Raw genomic sequence first — 22,263 nt, 5'->3', positions numbered from 1 at the left:
ATCAGTAAATCAATCGCCCATGTCTTCACAGGTTCCCTGTATGATTTGACATATGTTCCAGCAGACACTGTAAAGACTCGCTGTGAGATAGAGGAGCCACCAAAAAGAAGCGTCAGAGTACCATCCGCTCCGCTCCATCACCTGTGCGAAAAAGATATTAGCGCTACAAATTAAGTATTTCCAACAGCAGAAACTATTTGCGGTATTACATCGCATGGGTCAAGCGCAACTATAATTTTTTTAGGGTAAAGCAGCAAAACTATCAACGCTAATTAGCACTAGCATCATGTTTTGTTTAGGCTGACAGAGTTATAAGCTCACGTCTGAGGAGCTTGGCTTGCAATCTATTTGCCACAGCTCATACACAAGCGACCCCATCACCCCGTTAACATACCAGCCATTGGTATGCCCAGGCCTTAGAACTAAACCCTGGTAGATTTATACTGATACATACCAGTATACCAGTGTCAAAATCATCTGGACTTATATGCAACAAATTTACTTATGTGCAGCAATAATGGACAAGCTAAACAATGGTTTAACAAATCCAGTAAATCTACCATTGACAAGATAACCATGTCAATCAGCATATTCTGACTCATCAACAATTTAATTTAATACATATTGGCTACTGCCAGGAACTTCTGTAGAATTGTACTCCCTCCGTTCACAAATATAAGACATTCTAACTCTTTTGTGAATCGGATGTATATAGACACGCTTTAGTGTGTTTGATTACTCATGTCAGTCCGTATGTAGTCCATATTGAAATACCTAAAACATCTTATATTTGTGAACGGAGGGAGTAGTAAACCAGTCGTCAGTATGTAAGCCTCAATAGCATGTACCTTAGCACTGTTAACGGTACAAGAAGTTAGGACCTTAATAACAAAAGCAGGCATGAACTTATCTTTATACTATACTATAAAGACCCTTGTTGGTGAACTACTCAAGAACCATAACGTCCGTAGCAATGCACAAGCATTTAATTAGTCTGCTACAAAAATCGACACCCAAAGAGGTAACATATCAATCATCAGCTCACTTACACAATATTTCCGTAATATTCCTTGTTTTTATTGTACATCATAAACATTCTATGTGAAGCTATTTTGTGATAAATGCTGTACCTACCTACTGAGCTTCACTGTTTTGTTTTGGAACAATGTACACAAACGTTCCATGATAGCTGATAGACAACTGCTTACAAGCATTAGGGAAAACATATTTTCCTAAATACATAAATAAATGAAGGCAGCTGGAACCGGCTCCTGGCAGAGCCAAAAAAATATTAGTTGGTTTCAATTTGCATATTTATATTGTATACACACAATCTGAACTAGACTCCATGTAGCACATAACAACTGTTCATCAAACTGGACTCCAAATTATAAATTCTGCTTCTAGAAATATTACTGTTACGTTACCGGGTCTTAAAATTTAGAAATCTGAGGGAACCAGTTGGTTCCCACCAGTTTTTCAGACCCTGCACATCACCTGAGTGACCAGTGCTATGCTAAATCACGATTTTATGTCATACTTAATCCCGCCAGCTATTCTGCCAACTAGTGGTATAAGCTGGTATCCATGATTTCCTTCAAACTATTCAACAGGTAGGCAGGTAGCAGCGTAACACGATAGTTCTATATATTACATATATAACTAGGAAAATAAATAACAAATATTTCAAACCTTGACATGAACTACAACTATTTTCCAACAAAAAGAGCAGCATACCTCACTGTGGAACATCCGGGTCTGTAAAGACGGCATTCATTGTGGAATCATTTCCAGGAGGACACTCAACATTTGATGATAGAGAGGAACTGGTAGATAATTCTTTGGAAATCCCAATAGGAAAAATCTTTGAACTTTCTGCAGTTGGAACGGATTCACTATGAGGAATGGCTGCTGTAGCAGATGTGGCAGCAGATGAGATTTTCCCAACAGGGCTTTGGGACTCAGATGTCATGTTGCCAGTTTGTCCTGAGATGCCAGTGGGCCTGACGGGAATTAAACTTTTCTGAGGTCTCGATTGGTTATTAGAGCCAGGAGAGGCCGTCAACCACATAAACCGTAGCATGTGCCCTTTACAAGATTTGCCACTAATAAATGCTTTCTCAGCAGATTGCCGCGTTGCGTACGTCACACAAGCCGAGCAACTCAGGGAAGGCTTTAAGGTTGTATCATGGTTGTGGGCTTCAGTGTCTTCCAGTACAACAGATGAAAGCTCACCGAATGCTGCAAAATGATCTTTCAAGACAGTTTCCTGTAAACAAAGTAGTCAAAGACATCAGAATTAGAAGAAACAGCTCATAAGCAAGCACATCAGCACAAAAGGGAACACCGAACATGAACGATCAGTCAAAGTTAGCACAAGTATACATCGGGTTTTAATTTCTTCAACATCTTACTCTTCTGCCTTCAAAAAAAAACATCTTACTCTTCTGAATGGAGAAAATTAATGGTTTTTTGTTTGAACATGAAAAGACAAGTTACATTGTGTACAGATTTTGTTTGGCATCGGTTATGTTGGCAAGGAAAATGAACTAGAATGGGCAAAGAGCCATTGGCATGCCAAAAAACCCGGCAACCATCCAAACAAAGACCAAAATTAGAGTCATGGCCAAAAAAATAAAAATTTGATGGGCAGATTTTTTTTTTTGACAGAAAACTTGGTGGGCAGGTTTCGGCCACCATCTAAACAATACTCGCAGTCACACAAAAGCTTCTCTTAATCAAAAGTATCATCATGAAACTGGAGACAAAACACTATACAGTACCAAGGATTCGCCAATGAATATTATTGTAATGCAAGTAAAGCAGAAATGACAAACACACTAGCACAGCAAAATATAAGCTATTTATACCAAAATATCTGTTCTGTAGAGTGGATGCATGACATCTAATCAGAGAATAAAATAATAGTAATCTTAAGCACATATATGATTACCAAAAAAAGCATAACTGAACCCTGGCAACTGGCATAGCAAAATAAGATCCACTGTTGTGTAACTGAATAAATATCGTAACAAAGAAACTGCAGTAGCGTATTAATATAGCACAATACACAAAAACTTTCTCAACCCGTATTTTCAAGATGGAATGTGCTTGTGAGACACAGATGATCTAACCTCAACACCTATGCAGGGTCGAGATGCAAAGGATAACATAAAAAAAAAGTGCAAGAGTAGCTTTCATTAAATGGTAAGGATGCCAAAACTTAAGCAATAGCAGGTACCCCACCTATACATTTCAGTGTTTGATCTCTATTGTGAAAAGAAAACAGGGAGCTGTGCTTCTAAGCATGTTTATTTCACCCTTTTTGGTTGGTTAAGAATATAAATGACGGAAGGACAAGAGATTAGGTAGTCGACTTACTTTTGCGATTTCAGGTGGCAAAGGAGGAAGGATCCTAAACGATGTGGTCCGGTTGTCAAGCTTAAACCTATTCTGCGGTGGTGCTAACAGAGGTGTTAGCTGCTTTGCAGCTACAGCTGGTTTCTGTGTGGATGTTGGAGCATATTTTGGGGAAGATGAAGCCAACTCCCCAGAAATTTTCTTTTCCAGTGTACCAGCGACCTCCTGCGGCCCTTCTGTCCCAGTGTTCATGGAACTGACATCGCCCACTTTCCCCACAGTGTTTGACCCAACTGTTTTTCCACCAGCCTCTGCCTGTTTTACTGAATTTGCTGAACTTGTCTGCAATTAGTAGAAACCAGTACTAATGAAAATTTGTTCAGCTAAAAACATAGGTTATATAGATATCAAAAAAAAAATTGAAACCAAAGTATTATCAAAGGAAATAGTAAGTACTTGTTTCGCATATTTCTCTAACCGCTGAAGTAACTCATCACGCTGCTGAGCTAACATATCTTGTTTTTTACGAATTGCTTCCAGCATTTCCAGATTTTCTTGCCTTTTGGGAGCAGGGGGAGGTATTGACGTAATACTGTTGGCAGGCAACTTTTTAGGACCTATACCAGGGCCTGATGCAGAAGATCCAGAACTGGCCCTTGGAGTTGTAGATTGAAGATCCTTGCCTCTGTTGGATGAAGATGGTTGGGGAAGGGCAGAATTTGACAGCGGAGGTTTCGCAGAGATTCTACCATCTCCCTCGTCAGTAATCCTGTCTCTGTTCGCCCACCATAGCCTTATAAAACGGTTTCCCATCACAGCGTCTGGAGCTTTTAGGGCAGCTTCAGCTTCTTCCCTTTTAGAGAACTGGATAAAAGCTTTCTCACTGTTAGCTGGAACATATATATCTATTACTTGACCGAATTTTTCGAAGTGCGACAGAAGGGCCTCCCATCTGTTGCTTTCTGGTGGAATGCCATTTACATAAAGTGTGCGAGATGCTTTGTGAGAGGTCCTACTATTACTTTGCCGGCCCACATCTGCAGACATTCTTGAACTGGGTCGACCATTAGTATCCTTAGAAGCAGGCTTTACTTGGACAGTGCTAGGAGCCATATCATCATTGTAGTCACTTCTTTGGTTTCCAGTTGCACTTGTCGATGTAGTATTAGCTGTTTTACCAGGCCCGGATTTTCTCTTTGATGCTATTCTCCCCCAAACAGAAGACTTTGGATTTTGTGAATCATCAGCTGCAAAACCCTGGTTTGCATGCTCCCACCCTGCTTCATAGCTTGAGGTTTCAGCATTCCATATTCCATCATTAGTATGTGCAAAACCAGCACTAGATGCTTCAGGCCGTTCATTGTTCCACAGGGGCTGATCAGGATCATATACATCAGCATCAGCAACAGCTGAAGCAGTGCTTCCATTTAGCTTCGATGGGTTATCTGCCACACCAGATTTGATATCTTTTGCAGGAACACCTTTACTGCCCCCTAAGTTTGTTAAGTTAACATGAGCAGTCCCTGTCTCACTTTGGATACCTAGTCCTGGAGCATTTGGAACTGAGACTGGAAGATTGAACTGTGATAGGCTCTGCAAAGTGTTTAAAAACTACTCTATTAAAAATCAATGTTTTGACCTAAGCAAAAAAAGTAACTACTTGGCCACAAAAACATCGCCTCAGATTGCAAAAGCACGGTATAACAAAGTTTTTTGTAGAAAGAACAGCAGAATTTAACAAAGTTAAATAATAACCAGAAGAATAAATTACTCCAAAACATGCAAGTTACATCATATTGAGATCTAGAATCTTACAGTATGTGTACAGTAATACTTGTCCACAGGAACTTTAGCTTGTATTGCATAAGAACAGTATAACAAAGTCATTATAATTTAGAAAATTAGTCTAAGCTAAGTAAGGTCAAATAACTATCAGAACATAAAATGCTGCAGTACAGAAAATAGTCCAGGCAAGCAAGTGTTACACCATAGAGGGATCTGAATCTGACGCTCGTTGACGTACTCAGTTAGGATTTTGGACAGGGTATTGTGAAGAACGTTAATTGCAACTCAAATCATCAATGGTAACAGCACTTAGAGGACACCTTGCAAGGCTGCGATTATATTGCACAACATGGCAGTGGTCCTCATGATACAGAAAATGTGAAGTAATAGATCATACTATTTCAATGCTGCCATTGAAATAACACTAAAGTGCAGGATGTAATGCAGAATATTCTCTGAAGATCAAGAAACAGACTGACCTGCATATCTTCAACAACAATTCTATTTACACCATGCTCCATGGGGCACATATCCCCTCTCAAGCAAAATCCACGCTCCTCAAAGTCTCTACAACGCTGACGAGGCATGCCAAGATCAATTAAAGGAGGCTGAATAGGGCCCTGCATTCCAAGTGGGTGAATTGGATCCATCATTCCATTAGGCATTCCAGGCATAAATCCATACGGACCCCACGGACCGTTTTGAGCACCACCGCCACTCGGCAGTGGAGGACCCATAAATAAGTTAGGATGTGTGGGTGGTCCTTGTGAGGCCATCTGTGATGCAAAATCAATCATGTCAAGTGTGTTAAATCTTGGGTCATGATGAGTCCAGGGTGCACCATTCCGTCCTCTTCCCCGTGCCATAGGAGGGCGAGCAGCAGCAGAAGCTGAATGGAAGGACTGGTTCACTCTACCTCCCCGACTGTGAGCTCCTGGTCCAGGACGCCGCTTGAATTTTGGTATGAAGTTGTTCTGTGCTTCCCCACGTGAATCAGCTCCACCAAAAGGCTGCCCATTACCAGAAATCCTGAGCCTTCTTTTAAAAGGCCTCCCTGCAGCTTGCTCTTCGATACTCTCACCAAAAGGTTGAGGCATAGCCTCTCTTCTTCGGTGCTTGTGATTACGATCATCATCGTCGTCGTCACTAATTTCAAAGTTTTCAGTATCTGTAGCAGCTTCCGAATCGGTGGAATTGCTTTCTTCCTTTGGTGAAGGAACTTCTATTTTGTCAGCATCCAATGCTTGAGCTATAGACCCTTTGTGCATCTTCACAATAAGCAAATCCGCAGGAAAAAAAGTCAACTTAGCATCTAGATTTTATCCATTGCCCTGACCATGTTCAAGAAACACTAAACTTAGAACATTACTACTGTAAATACATGAGGCATCAGGACAGAAAATAAAAAATGAGCAATATCATATGAGCAGAATAAAAAGGAGTTTGGAACATAGCATGATTAACAATAAAATATAGTGCTCTAACAACAGCAGGAGCGGCAACACATTGCCCTGTTCCCCTTTCAAATATCAACACACTAAAAAAGGCTATAAGACTGAACTATTCGATGCCCAATTCGAACGATAACAGGATTATGTAAAACATGCCAGTCCATGGATGAAGGGAACATTTAAGATACTTCAGATTTACATCCCTACTCCATTTTCTTTCATGTCATGCACATCTAGCGGCAAAACGATGGAGCAGTGGGGTCAAACTTTCCTAATTTTGGTCACGAATATATTTGTAGACATCTAGAGTAGCACTAACAAGCTTACATTTCTCAGCCAAAAAAATGACTCATATTTGTCATTAGAAAAAATAGAAATAGAAATAGGACAACCAAGACACATTTTGCAAATGTGCGTACGGAAGGTAAAACTACAAAATTACAACACAGAGGGCTATTTGACAACAGAAACATCATTACATTGATGTTCTCATCCTGATTATGACATTCTCAGAATCTCAGTTCAATCCAATCCAACAGAAAAGCATTTACCATATTTCCAAGAACGAGAATATCATGATCAAGCAGGTAATGTGCACAAAGTGGTTACTCATTTCAGTTCCAACTATGACTGCACGCCATTAAAACATACAGTGGCAACGGGTCAAAGAGCCCATAACAGTTACACTGACTGGACATTCTCACAGCACCGCAACGAACAAACAGACCGGGGTGAGCCTAAAACATGAATCCGGCACACTCAAATGAAATTATGAAACAGATACGCCACATTTCTCGATCAAAGAGAACAACTAAGAGTCCATAATCCCATACTGCGCTCATCAGGGGTGCCCAGACGGCAAACAAACCCCATGGCAGGGCGGCGAAGAAATGGGGAAACACGCGGCACGTGTCCCGACGGACAGCTAACCGCGGCCTTGGGCAGGGGCGGATCTAGACGGCGCGCCGGGTGCGCGCCGGCGCGGCACACCCAGGAATCGTGCAGGTCGAGCCCTACCCCTAGTGGGATTTAGCTAGGGGAATCGCTGGATGGAACCAACCCAGCTCGTACCTTGAGGGAGACCCAGTGGCCGGAGACCGGGACGGGGCGGGGACGGCAGGAGCGCGCGCGACGTCCCGGCGATGGCGGCGACGACCCCGAGAGGCGGGAGGGCGGGGGGCGGGATTGGGGCGGCGGCGGCGCTGAGGTGTGGCACGGCGGAGGCTGTAGGACGGCGAGGCGAGGCGACGACGGCGGCGACGGCGGCGGCGACGGCGGACGAGGCGGCTCCGATCTTCGGAGGGGGGAGGGAGGGAGGGATTGCGTTGGTAGGTCAGGACTCGGAAGGGAGAGAGAGAGAGAGGAAAGAAAGGTACGGCAAAGAGGAGTGGAGTTTTGGTGTATATGGATAATTTTTCTCCCTCACCAAAATACCAATACCACCAACAAAACCTTGGTCTTTGGGGCATTATACTCATATATATTACTCCGAGTACCTCTGTTCCTAAATAGTATCCCAAAATTCTTGTTTTAGATTTGTCTAGATACGGATGTATGTAATACTCAAATGTGACTTGATACATTCGTATTTAGATAAATTTAAGACAAGAATTTTGGGAAGGAGGGAGTACAAGTCTTTATAAAGATTTTAATATAAACTATATACGGAGCAAAATAAGTCTATATACATTTGTATGTACTCCATATTGAAATATCTAAAACGACTTATATTTAAGAACGAAGGGAGTATATAATACAAAACCTGATTTTTTTTTTTCAAAAAAGTTATTACGTGACCACAGTTCAAATTTTGGGATATCTCCTTTGAACATAGTGCAGGAGGGTTTGGTTTTGCTTGCGTTCCGCCGAGCCTGCGTCAGCGTTGGTTGACGTGGTGATTCGGGTAAACATTTGTATGGATTCGCCATGCACCAACTGACGTCTTTCCCGTCAAATATACCAGGATTGTCACGGCAAAAGTTCTCCTGAGACCCAATTTGGTTCAAAACCGCCAAATGCATCTCTGGCAGCCAAGATAGATGTTCCCGGGAGCAATTTTTTTTTTTTTGATCTATCGATATTTGCATGCTTCTTGTACAATGTTTTCCAACCCTAATGCTTACCAAACACCCTTTGTTGGTCTTGCATAGGAAAAGTATGTGTTTGATGTCCCCTGCCACTTTTGAAATAGGGGTCGTTGACCTAAAAATTTTCCTTTGCTTGTATAGCTTAATTCCACAAAATCTTCCCGGCCAAATTGCGGGGATAGGAATTGATAAAATATGCATGACGCCAACTTCCTCGAAGGATTGCGGTTAGGGTTAGGGGCGGGAAACGTGGGGCAGAATTGAGGCGTTGACACTTCAACAATTGTAGAATGACGATGGTGGCAACGACATACGAGACATCTCCAATCTTCAAAGGAGGGGAGATTGAGTTGGTATGTCAAAACTTTTGCCTCGCCAGAACGGGGTTAGAAGGGGAGTGGGAGAGGTTGAGGGAGAAGGCTCTTGGGGTTCTTATGGCATATCTAAATCCACGTAAGTGTGTAACTAGATGGAGGGGAAAGATCTCAATTCTTGGGCCAGATAAGAGCAAAGGGAAGGAGGGAGTTTGATTGGGAATGAGAGTGATGAGAGGATCGCTGGACTTATGAGCAGCGACCTGCTGGAGGAGATCATGGAATTAAGGAAGGGTCGTCATCGAGTTGCGGGATTAGTGGAGGGAAGGAGGAGGAAAGGAGCGGATGAAAAATCGTGTACGTCACCTAGAGGGGGTGAATAGACGCTTTAAAATAATTATGGTTTAGGCTTGAACAAATGCAGAATAAAACCAACGTTGAATTTGTCAAGCACAAAACCTAAACCAACTAGCCTCACCTATGTGCACCAATAACTTATACTAAACAAGACAAACAACTAAGTGATAGCAAGATATATAACATGAACCACTATGGCTATCACAAATTAAAATGCATAAGTAAAGGGCTCGGGTAAGAGATAACCGAGACATGCGTAGACGACGATGTATCCCGAAGTTCAGACCCTCGCAGATGCTAATCTCCGTTTGGAGTGGTATGGAGGCACAATGCTCCCCAAAATGCCAGTAGGGCCACCGTAATCTCCTCACGCTCTCGCATGATGCAAGATGTCGTGGTTCCACACTACGGAACCTTGAGGGCGGTCACCGAACCCATACAATTGTCAACCCTTGGTGCGGTCACTGAAACACGTAGAAATTGCACGGGGCAATCTCCACCTCTTAATTGGAGACCCCGATGCTTGTCCGGAGCTTTACGCAATAATGATTGAGCTCCGAGACACCACCAACCATCTAGGGCGCCCAAGCACCCAAGAGGAACAAGCTCTAGAGTACCAAACACCCAAGAGGAACAAGCTCTAGAGTACCAAGCACCCAAGAGTAATAAGCTATTCAAACTTCACTTCCACGTATCACTGTGGAGAACTCAAACATGTGCATCAAATGCAATGGCAAGGGCACACGGAGTGCCCTAGTCCTTCTCCCGCAAATCCCACCACAACAACTAATGCTATGGAGGAAAATTAGAGGAAGAACACAAAAAACTCCAAGATCTAGATACAAGGGGTTCCCCTCACATAGAGGAGAAAGTGATTGGTGGAAATGTAGGCCTGGATCTCCTCTCTCTCTTTCCTCAAGAACTAGCAAGAATTATTGGAGGGATTGAGAGATAGCAAGCTCAAAGAAGGTCAACAATGGGGGGGACACGAGCTCAACGGATAAGAACCATTGGAGAAGAAGACCCCCTTAAATAGCCCCCCCCCCACAATCCAACCGTTATGCCCACTGGTCGTGCTTAAACGGTACTACCGCTTAGCACGGTCAAAGCAACCAAGCGAGACAGAAAAAAGAAGGACGGTAGTTCAGTCAGAGTAGTACTATCGCTTGGAGTGGTACTACCGCTCTGCTCCCGTGAAATTCGTGACGAGTTATAGAAGCACTTTCTCAAGCAGAAGTAGCCGTGGTAGACCACGACGGAGGTACTGCATGAAGTGGTACTACCGCTTGGGTGCTGCAAAAACGCCAAGCAAAATATATAGAAGAAACAAGTAAGACCGAAATTGTCATATCTTTTGCACATGAACTTGGAAATCAGCAAACTCAAACTTGTTGGATAGATGATGACAAGTACTATCTCACAGTGATAGTACTTGGCCCTTGGTACCAACGAATTAAACATCACGACAAGTCCTCTAAAATCCAAACAAGCCCTAAAAGTTGATCAGATTGCATATATACACAAGAGAATCAGCATACACGCAAAAAACAATTAGGTGTTCATGAAATAGTTGTGAAGAAAACAACATCGATGAGATTTGTGTATTGTTGGTCTACTTCTCTGTCACTAAGTAGTCCATTCCCTAAAGCAAGGAACAAGCACAACAGAGTTTTAGGTCCTTTTTTGGTGAATACAGGGGGCACATATCAAAATCACACACTAGAATGACCAAGAATAGGACGAAAACTCACTAAGTTCCTACTGCATGCTCGTTGTGTACATGTAAATGTGATGGTCACCATGGCATGAATATAGCGGATGGAGTCGTGCGTCACAACTCCAACATTCCTTCAAGAGGCTACAACACTGAGTAAGTGCACATCACATACACAATTAATAGAATTGAATTGGAGGTGTAGGATTACAAAACAAATCTGAAAAAAAAACGCGAGAGGCTAAGAGAACCTCTAGCCCTTCTACTAAAAAGCACTATGGTTTCAGGGATTAATGCCCACCTACTCCCTTCCCCTAACACCTTTAGCGCCCTAAAAAATACCCCCCCCTCCCCCCAAACTTTCACCCACTAGCCCAAACCTGCTTTGAGAAAGATGCTTCTCAATAAAAACAGTGAAATCTCGCTAGACCCCTCCACTCCAGCTCGACTCTAACACACCCCCACCACTGTTGTCGTAACCTGCACTGCCGGCCAACAGCTACCCCAATGACCGGGAAAATGGAACCCGCGACCACACCTGCGCACCTGTGTCTGCACTCTCCAGTTGTGTCGACCGCACCGAAGTGTCACCCGACAAGGGAGGCTCATCATCGGTGCACCAATGGCACCAGTGGCTATAGACACTTGTTCTGCTGGGACCACGTGGCCGCCGCTAGCCCCGACGACCGACAAACAGGAGCGCTGACCGTCTGCGAAGGTGTTGGACACACCCATGCCCTTAGTGAAGAATAAGGCATCGGTGCCTTCCACTCAGCCTCCCTGGGACACCGACAGTCATGCTGCCACCTCCCGCGGCCCCGTCGCATTCCTCATCCTCCTCCAATGTTGGGACCAATGCAGGTTTCGATGATGCTTTGAGCGAGGTGAGGCACTCGAAGAAATGCCTGAGAGATATTTTTTTCCTTTTTTATTTTGCAGTGACTCGATTGAATGATGACTGATGAGATGCTACCACTGGTGGAAAAAGGGCCTTTGGTCGCGGTTCGCAACTGCCATTAGTCGCGGTTGCGCAACCGCGACCGAACGGGCGCGACTAAAGGCCCCACCCTTTAGTCGCGGTTGCTTAAGAACCGCGACTAAAGGCCCGTCCACGTGGGCGCCAGGCGGCCGTCGGGGCGGAGGACCTTTAGTCGCGGTTCTTCTGGCCAACCGCGACTAAAGGCCGCCGCAGGTTTAGGGTTTTAGCCCCCCCCCCTAAACCTGTTTTCTGTTTAATTTGTATTGTTTTATTTCTTTTGTGCTTTATTTTAATTTTGAAGGAGTTTCACATATTCTACGGTACTACATACATGCATATGAATGTACAATTTCAAACAAATTTGAAATTAGAACCAAAAAGAATTCAAGAGGAATATACAATATATATTCAATATCATCGGATGATCATATACAATTTTGAACAAGTTTCCATACATAATTTAATGCATATAAAGTTCTACGTCCTCGTAATGGTGTTCTCCTTTAGGATGGAGGACTTCCCTCCTGAACCATCCAGCTAGTTCCTCTTGAAGTGGTCGGAAGCGAGCTTCTGGACTAAGCATCATCCGGAGGTTATTCCTCTGAGCATTGGTATCACTCGGAACCCGCTCAGAGGTGTATCTCCGGATTATCTCACAGACATAGTATCCACATAGATTGGTCCCCGCTGGCTGAATATCCCCACCATTCTTAGCCTTTGACCTTTTGAATTCTAGCTCTTTTTTGAATTCACCGACCTTTGTATCTACGAACCGTCTCCAAACCCTACGAGGCAAAGAAAATTAAATGAACAAGAGAGTTATTAGTTACTTGATATTAGGAAATGAACGAAATAGGCCGATCGATATAGAGCGCAAATGAATGAAAATAATTACTTCTGCAGCATTCTTCTCATGCCGCCCCAAAGCTTTGGATCCATATTCACAGAGTCGTGGACGAGACATTCTGAGGTGTTAACTTTAATTACTAGCAGAATCCAGTGGAACCTGCGGACACGATACATGCACAGTACGTCATGCATAACTCATCGATTAGCCGGCCACATACCATGCATGGAGTAAACAAAAGAGAATGTGCTCAAGACAGAAACACTCACTCAAAATGGTAAGGAAATAGAATATCACTTTTGAGTTACTGCTTTGTAAGAAAGTGCCACAGGTCTGCCTCCACGTCGGCGGGGTGACGCTCCAACACATGTCCATTAACGATGTGTGGGTCAATGAACCCAACATCATGGATGTTCCTTACTCTGCATTCCTTAATCTTCATTCTGCATGTATAATAGCGGACACAACAATATAGTTAGGACATATATATAGTGCAGGCAATATGAACGAGATGGGGTAGAAATTAATAAATCACTTACAGAACGTAGCAACTGATGATAGATTTATCGAGCTCGCGCAGATTGAAAAGCTGGAACAATTCACTCAGTTCAATTTGTACATAGTAATGTTTGAAGTGATGCTCATGTCTAACTTCCGCATAAATATATTCTTTAGCGTTTTTATTTTTTATGTAACCCTTGTACCATTTCAGCAGACCTTTCATTTGTGGAGGTAGATCCTTTTCCTGCGCAGGCTCGACGAGAGGCCCATTCTTGACATATGTAATTACTACCTCCTTCACTGGCGCCTCATCAAGGCCTAACAGTTCACGAAGAGTAATACCTAAGTTGGCGATGCTTCCTTCTGGCCTAGCACGGTTACGAACATATTTCTTTAATACTCCCATGAACCTCTCGAAGGGGAACATATTGTGTAGAAATACAGGACCGAGAACGAAAATCTCTTCGACTAGGTGAACCAGGAGGTGCGTCATAATATTGAAGAAGGATGGCGGGAACACCAACTCGAAACTGACAAGACATTGGATCACATCGTTCTGTAACCGTGGTAGAACTTCTGGATTGATTACCTTCTGAGAGATTGCATTGAGGAATGCACATAGCTTCACAATGGCTACTCGAACATTTTCCGGCAGGAGCCCCCTCAAAGCAATCGGAAGCAATTGCGTCATAATCACGTGGCAGTCGTGAGACTTCAGGTTTTGGAACTTTTTCTCCGCCATGTTTATTATTCCCTTTATATTGGACGAGAATCCAGACGGGACCTTCATACTGCTCAGGCATTCAAAAAAGATGACCTTCTCTTCTTTGGTCAGAGCGTAGCTGGCACAACCTTGAAACCATTCCGGATGCCGGTCATCAGGGTCTTTCAAACGTTGCTGGTCCTGCCGTGCTTCCTTTGTATCATTTGTCTTCCCATACACGCCCAAGAAGCTTAGGAGGTTCACGCAAATATTCTTCGTAACGTGCATCACGTCGATTGCAGAGCGGACTTCTAGGACTTTCCAATATTCTAGCTCCCAGAATATAGATTTCTTCTTCCACATGGCTGCGTGCCCGTCAGCTCCCTTCGGAACTGATTGTCCGCCAGGACCCTTTCCAAAGATGACTTTCAAATCCTTGACCATATCAAATACCTCAGCACCAGTGCGTTCCGCAGGCTTCGGCCGGTGATCTGCCTTGCCGTTGTAATGCTTGCCTTTCTTTCTTACTAGATGAATTTTCGGAAGAAATCGACGATGCCCAAGGTACACGTTCTTCTTACAATTTGGCAAATGTACACTTTCAGTCTCATGTAAGCAGTGCGTGCATGCATTGTATCCCTTATTTGACAGTCCCGAAAGGTTACTAAGAGCAGGCCAATCGTTGATGGTTACGAAAAGCAACGCTCGTAGGTTAAATTCCTCTTTTTTGTGCTCATCCCACACACGGACACCAGGTCTGCCCCACAGCTGTAAAAGTTCATCAACTAATGGCCTTAGGTACACATCGATGTCGTTGCCGGGTTGCTTCGGACCTTGGATGAGCACTGGCATCATAATGAACTTCCGCTTCATGCACAACCAAGGAAGAAGGTTGTAGATGCATAGAGTCACGGGCCAGGTGCTATGGCTGGAACTCTGCTCGCCAAAAGGATTCATGCCATCTGTACTTAGACCAAATCTTATGTTCCTTGCGTCAGCTGCAAAATCTTTGAACTCTCTGTCGATCTTTCTCCATTGCGTTCCATCTGCGGTGTGTCTCAACTCCCCGTCCGACTTACGGTCCTCTTTGTGCCATCGCAACAACTTGGCATGCTCTTTGTTCCTGAATAGACGTTTCAACCGTGGTATTATAGGAGCATACCACATCACCTTGGCGGGAACCCTCTTCCTGGGTTTCTCGCCCTCAACATCGTCACCAGGGTCATCGCCTCTGATCTTATAACGCAATGCAGTGCATACCGGGCATTCATTCAAATTCTCGTATTCACCGCGGTAGAGGATGCAGTCGTTGATGCATGCATGTATCTTCAGAACCTCTAAACCTAGAGGGCAGACAACCTTCTTTGCTTCGTACGTACTGGCGGGCAACTCGTTATTCTTTGGAAACATATTCTTCAACATTTTCAGCAAGTTTTCAAATGCCGAGTCAGCTACACCTGCCTGTGCCTTCCATTTCAGCAAATCCAGTGTGCAGCCCAGCTTTTTCAGACCATCATCGCATCCGGGGTACAACAACTTTCTGTGATCCTCTAACATGCGATCCAAATTCTCCCTCTCCTTTTCAGTTTCGCAGCGTCTCCGTGCATCAGCAATGGTCCGACCAAGATCATCAACGGTCTCATCACGTGCCTCTTCTTCACCTTCACCTTCCCCTTCCCCTTCACCTTCCCCTTCACCTTCCCCTTCACCTTCAGCATCCTCCATGAAAGTATCACCGAAATGAGCAAGATAGCTTTCATCGATGAAATCATCCCCTTCTTCATCTTCTTCCATTATAACCCCTCTTTCTCCATGCTTGATCCAACAATTATAGCTTGGCATGAAACCGTGTCGAAGCAGGTGCAGGTGAACTTCTCTTGAGGAAGAGTAACCCTTCTGATTCTTACAGTCAACACATGGACAGATAACAAAACCCTTCTGCTTGTTCGCATTAGCCACTACGAGGAAATCTTTCAAACCCGTAGTGAACTCGCGGGAGAGTCGGTTACCGTACATCCATTGCCGATTCATCTGCATTATTATAATATAAAATATATAATTAACCATCATGCATTTGTTAAAGTTATAACTAGCTATAAACAATAGAAATTAAACAATGAACAACACACATGCATATTTTATCAATGACACGCATGCATAAAAGGTTCAAGTTGCTAACCGCGATCGAGGAGGAACCTCAAGTGTGGCTCCAACACTTCATATCATGTTTGTTTCACGCTGTTGGGCATTTCATCAAACACCTTGTGTGCATAAGAGGAACCAAAAGCAAACCTACACCCCCTTGTGAAGAGAAGTGGCACCAAATGGCTAAGTGAGTGCGCTGAACTGGTATATATAGGGGAGGAGCTTTAGTCGCGGTTGGCCAGGCCAACCGCGACTAAAGGCCTTTGGGCACCTTTAGTCGCGGTTGGCCTGGCCAACCGCGACTAAAGCCCCTCACGTGCACCAGCTGGCCACCGAGCGCCCTGGCCCAAGCCTTTGGCCGCGGTTCGTCTGCCGAACCGCGACTAAAGACTTCATTAGTCGCGGTTCCTACAGTTTCGCGACTAATGGGGCTGGACGGAAGCCTCTTTTTCTACCAGTGTACTGTAGTGAGATAAGTAGGTGAGATGAGATTTCTGAGATCATCGTGCAATTGGACCAAAGCCACACCCTCGCCCTCAACGACGTTACCATGTCCAGAGCGTATAACCAAGAAATGAGAATGAGTCCTAACGATGCGTAAATCCATCGATACCCTTGGTAGGGTAGTGAGTGTGGCTAGAAGTACCACAAAGAGTTTACCAGGTTCGGGCCTCCGGGAAGTAGTAATACCACACGTCCTGCATTATGTTTGTATTCATGATGGTATACCTTGTGCAAGAGATTACAATGGGGGAGATCTGTTTGCTACCGAGAATCTAGTTCTACGGAAGTAATAATGGGCATGAGAGCCCCTTACGGTTTTACATGGAGGCATATCTAACCTGGTCCCAGTCATGCATACTTGGGGTCCAAGATGGTATCTAGATATTTATCTAATCCTCCGGGCTCCTTCATATTGCCAGCTCTTTGGTGGGCCTTCCAAGCCCCCTGGCAGGCCTACTGCCAGCCTCCCCTTCGAACGACCACCCCCGATGTATCACATCATCAACTACCGAGGCCGAGGAGGTCAACGCCCGAACAATGAAGATGAATGCTTTGAGGTCGTGCACCTACAAGACTGAAGAAGATCTTGCTGTGTGCCATGCTTGGATGAACATCTCTCTTGATGCCATAGTCGGACCTGATCAAATAAAGGAAACATTTTGGAAAAGCATTAAGGAGTACTATGTGAGCCATGCATGTGTCCATTACCTCCACCGGCACAACCAATTCTCCCACTTACTGTTGGAGTGTCATCCAAGATCAATTCAACCGGTGGTCCGGTTGCATTGATCAAGTGAACCTAGCACCACCGAGTGGAGTGCCCATGAACGATTATGAGCCCATCATCCAATATTTACAAGCAAATGAACAATAGGGGTGGCAACAAGGGATTCAACTTACATCATTGTTACAAGGCTCTTGTGGGAAATGAGAACTGGGAAGAAGGAACTATGAAACAACACCGATGAGGGCAAGAATTGGCATATCGCCATTCAACCATGACTTGTTAGAGAAATCCTCTAGTCCTCAAATGCTCCGGATGGAGCAAATGCAAAGGAGAGAAAGATGAATGTAAGTGTTGGAGCATACAAAGAAGAGCTCGTTGCAATGGTGGAGGTGAAGATGGCACGGAAGGAAGGGAACATGACTCAGTTCTACGAGCTCAAGATGATGGAGGAGAAGAGGTGGAAGGCAAAGGCGGTGGCCCATGAAAGAAATGTGCAAGCAGAAGAAAGAAGGCTTGCAATTGAGGAGCAAAGACTTGCAATGGAAGTCGATGAGAAAATGAACAAGAGGAAGATTGAGGAGCACTGCCTTGAATTGGAGGTTGAGGAACAAGGGAACAAGAAGGCGACCCATGAGCATGCTATCATGTTCATGGATCCCAAGCAAAATGCACGAGAGGGAGAGAAAATACTGGAAACTCACTCGTGGTGATATCTTGGCAAAGTCATTTGGTGGTGGCAGAGGTGGTGATGGTGTGACATTATTGGTAGTGGTGGTGCCGGTGGTGATGGTGCGAGTGCATGATTCAGTTTCGGTTGATGATTGCTTTTGATCCATCATGTGCTATGTGATTTTTTTTTTGACTGAACTAGTTGCATTCGGTGTCTTTTGGCTCGTTTGGCTCAAATCTATATTTATATACTTTATACTTATCTATATTAACATATTATATTATATTATATTATACTTACTACATAGTGTACCAGGTTTGAAATTTCGAATCCGAAGCCTGAGAAGCAATTTGAGCCATTGATGAAGGTCAATCCTACGGTTCAGGTCGAAGGGATTCGCGTCTACAGTACCAGTGTGTCATCTCACTTCATTCAGGAAAATTCCCGACCTTCCCGAGGCATTCCGTATATGCAAGTTCTTGCGTAGGGCAACATTGTCTGGCCGCTGCGCCATACCTTCCGTTCTCCCAATCTATCTCCGTCTATTTTAGTACTGTAGTCGATTAGACTGGCAAATTAAGGGAGAGAACGCGATGATGCTGAGGACAAAGCTGATTAAGGGGAGCACCTAGTTTCCTTCAAATGGAGTATTTTTTTTGGTGTGTATGTTTTCTCCTATGTAGTGTTTGCAAAAGAAAAAAAAATATATTCTTCTATGTAGTAGTACAATTTTTTGTGAGTCACAATGATGCAAAGGCCGGGGACAACCTTTTTATATTCAAAATAATTATATAGACGTTCTCTTCTAGGAACAAAGGTAGCTACAAGTTTTTTTTTTAAGCGTCGCAAAACAAAGCGCATCAGATCCCATTGTAGTATTGATTAATAAAATTACGATAACTATCACATGAGCTTTACATGCAAACAAAACAAGACATTTGATTTGTTACTTTGAAAGCCACCATTTTGCTGGGTTTTTTTCTTCAAAACTTATGAATTGAACTTTGCACGCGCTGTGCGCATACCAGCGTACTAGTATGTTTATGTTTTGGTTGTTTCTTAGATTGGGTGAAGTATGATCATGTTGTCCAAGTTTGTGTTAAAATGTGGTTGGAAGAAATACCAAAAGTTTTTTTTTAGGGGAAGGATGAGGTGCACAAAACTTTAGTCTCTCAAATCTTAGGGGTTGAAGAATTGGGGAAAATTCAGGGGATTAAGGAAAGGGCAAGGGCGAGATGCTCTAAGAGAACCATCTACTTAGAAACGAAACGGATTAGTATTTCACCTCATCCGTTTTCTAACTTCTGCCTTCCATTGTTTTCTATATATCTTTTCAAGAAGAAACGACCATTTTGCCCACCATCTCATGACCACACTAACCGGGTGTGCATTCTTGGATTAACATTACATGCAAGGCACACCCCAGCAGTAGGGATGTGTCAACAAGTGAAGAATGCCAATGATAAGTACATAATGTAGGTGCTCATTTCCAGCAAGAATCCAATCCCAGCTTCCCAAGAATGACTAAGCTAGTTTCTGATAATAACGGAAGATGCAACAATGTGGTGCTGGAATCTGAAGCAGCATCAGGCCGACGCTGATTCACATCATGTCCTGATCCCACCGCCGTTCGTCTATGCATTTCCAGAGTTACTGCTTCGGCGAGGCGGCAACGTCATCCACGGGGGCTTCAGATCCTGTAGCTGGCTCTGCCGTCAGCATCAAGTCCCCGTGACCGGAGCTGTTGTTTGATCCCGTGGCCTGGCTGGTGCTATCGGTTCGAACTCCTGACGACGATTCGCTTGGGTCGCTTGAGTGAACCTTCAGGTCCCAACCGGAACTTTGTTGGCCTTGCTTCTCCCATGGCTGTTCAACAAGCAACAGAAATGTGAGCCAAGCAAACCATAGTTCTGAAGCAAGTCCGAGGGCATCATGAAGACACTCTAAAAGTTAATACTCATCATCAAATTGACTAGCCTATAATTTCAAGTGCAAACCTTGGGCTTGGGTGCCATACTGGGTTTCGAGATTGGCTGATCAGGGTTTGGTGGCTCATCATTAATATCCTATATCACAAAACAATAGGGTTACAGAGTCCTCTTGTTGCAGCAATAATACTAGGAGACAAATAGACATTTAGAATACCTGGATATCATCTGGCCGCTCTCCCCTCTGTATCATTTCCATGACCTGTCAAGTGTTAAGTCCAATAGTGACAGTTTAGAGACAACTTCCGGTTCAATATCAACATATTCAGACTGAACTAAGTTGCTCATATGCTAGCATGAGTTTGTGAGAAAAAATTGACGCTCAAGATAGCGAACCTCCATATATGATTTTGGGTGCCGGGGCGCCACAGGGGTCACAGTTTCAGGGTCAGGAGCCCCTATATAGAAGAAAAGTAGGAATGTCAGAGAAAAAAGGAATGTCTTGATGAAGCCATTTAAAGCAGTGCTGATTGCTGAACTGAAGATACAACTGAAATGGGAAAGATGATTTGGAATCGGCATTTACTTATACAGAACAACAAGCCAAAAAACTATCAACAATCTTGACAGGATCCAGGGTGACATCAAACTAGAATTAAACTCGGAGGCCTTCTCAAACCACTAGTAAACGGACTCTCCTCATATACCTGGAGGTTTGCAAGCATCTGAACTTGCAGAGTTTGAAGGCGGGCTCTGCAAATTACAAAAGCGAAGTCAATAAAAAGAACCAAGCCAGAGAATACCAAGGGACATGCTCCAGTCAAAATGGAAGTCAAGTAGACAGCGAGAAGCAAAAAACTTACAAGAAGCAAACGCCGAAACGCTTCTTCGATTTCGTCCATGGTGAGCCCTTTATTTTCCAGGAAGGAACGCCTCTGGACATCGGAAGATGCCACGACTTTGGGGTGACTCAGAAAACTAACGGCACTCTGGACCAGTTCCTCCCTCACCGGTTCAGAGGTCGCAACAGCCGCTTCTCCTTTCATGTCCTCCTGCTCTTTCGTGTCTTGCGTCGTACTAGTACCATGAGCAGCTTCTGAGATACCTAAAGTGAGGGCAAAATTAGTCTCAATACTTGATTTGATTTCTTCGCCGATCATGACGAAACAACGGCAGAGGCAAAAATATATACGGTAATGCGGCAGCACACACAGTGTATGACGGTCAGTCGGTATATTACGATGGTATCTACGCACAAGAATGCTAACTAAGTTAGTCTGCTATGCTGTCCTCTGCGCGCCGGTTTGAACAGGGATGTCTGAATGAGTTGCTCTGAACAATACCGAATAGTTCAAAAGGATTAAACTAATCATCAGGCGAACGCATGGGAAACCAGACCACCAGAAGCCGAGAGCCCAGAGCCATGGCGCCCCCCTGCTCTGTCGCCACAGATCAATCGTACCAACCTAACACTACCAATACCATAGTAGCCCCGCCACTGGTCTACCATGAGCAGCTTCTGAGCTGAGCAAGCAAGCAGTGCGAATTCGCTTGCCCTTTCGTAACCCTAGCAGCGGCGTGCCAGCATCGGCAGCAACCGGCGGCGGAACCAAGCGAGACAGAGACGGAGAGGGGGGGAAGACGTGCTGTGATAGCCGGACCTGGATCCCGCGCCTCGTCGGCCGGGGACGACGCCGGCGGATCCGCCATTAGAGCAGCAGCTTCGCCGAGGATAAGATCGGGGGAAGGGGAAGGAGGTGGACTCGGGAGGACTTGTGCGTGTGACTGACGTGCGGGTCCCGCTCTAGTCTTGGTTCTTGGATGGGCCGGGCTCTACTGGGCTGTCCGCTGCCACCATAACCATTTCCCTTTTGGGAAACACTTTCTATCACACGCCTGATAGAAGGCATTCGCCACACCGGTCGTGAGACGTTGATGTGTTTTCATCTCACGGCTGACGTTGCTTCTAAAAGTTCATAGATGTGTTTCCAAACCCAATTGATTTTCGTCCCACGCCTCACCTATAACCCCTTCCCGCATTAACCGACATGCCCCAAACACATCCGTCCCTCGATCCATCTCGCCCTCCTGATTCCTCTGTAGCCCTGAGCTCTCCCCTCCCCTCGCCGCCATGGATCTCTCCGCCATGAACCAGTCATCCTCACAGCCGCCGTGAGATTCACCGCACCGG

At 44.5% G+C, this 22,263-nt stretch overlaps 2 protein-coding genes across 3 annotated transcripts; both read right to left on the bottom strand.

Moving 5' to 3' along the window:
- Positions 1-6: 6 nt before the first annotated feature.
- LOC119349689 (zinc finger CCCH domain-containing protein 27-like) lies at positions 7-7,779 on the bottom strand. The gene is made up of 6 exons (XM_037617774.1): positions 7,668-7,779; positions 5,625-6,476; positions 3,817-4,953; positions 3,382-3,702; positions 1,738-2,269; positions 7-141 (listed from the first exon to the last, which is right to left on the bottom strand). Exons 2-5 carry the CDS (start codon positions 6,411-6,413, stop codon positions 1,739-1,741), a joined length of 2,778 nt encoding a protein of 925 aa, XP_037473671.1. The 5' UTR covers positions 6,414-6,476; positions 7,668-7,779; the 3' UTR covers positions 7-141; position 1,738.
- An 11,731-nt stretch (positions 7,780-19,510) lies between these two features.
- LOC119349688 (peroxisomal membrane protein PEX14-like) lies at positions 19,511-21,872 on the bottom strand. Of its 2 annotated transcripts, none has more exons than XM_037617772.1 (7): positions 21,734-21,872; positions 20,936-21,177; positions 20,780-20,825; positions 20,469-20,530; positions 20,290-20,334; positions 20,142-20,210; positions 19,511-20,010 (listed from the first exon to the last, which is right to left on the bottom strand). In XM_037617772.1, the coding sequence occupies exons 1-7, from the start codon at positions 21,780-21,782 to the stop codon at positions 19,795-19,797; spliced, it is 729 nt and encodes a 242-aa protein (XP_037473669.1). In that variant the 5' UTR covers positions 21,783-21,872; the 3' UTR covers positions 19,511-19,794. The 2 variants fall into 2 exon arrangements, with proteins under 2 accessions (XP_037473669.1, XP_037473670.1); XM_037617773.1 differs by having other exon boundaries at positions 20,936-21,168; positions 21,734-21,859.
- Between the last annotated feature and the right edge of the window lie 391 nt (positions 21,873-22,263).

This window comes from Triticum dicoccoides, chromosome 1B, assembly GCF_002162155.2.
Source record: "Triticum dicoccoides isolate Atlit2015 ecotype Zavitan chromosome 1B, WEW_v2.0, whole genome shotgun sequence".
Classification (NCBI taxonomy): Eukaryota; Viridiplantae; Streptophyta; class Magnoliopsida; order Poales; family Poaceae; genus Triticum; species Triticum dicoccoides.
Note: the sequence above shows the minus strand (reverse complement) of the source record. Positions and strands in the feature narration are given on the sequence as shown.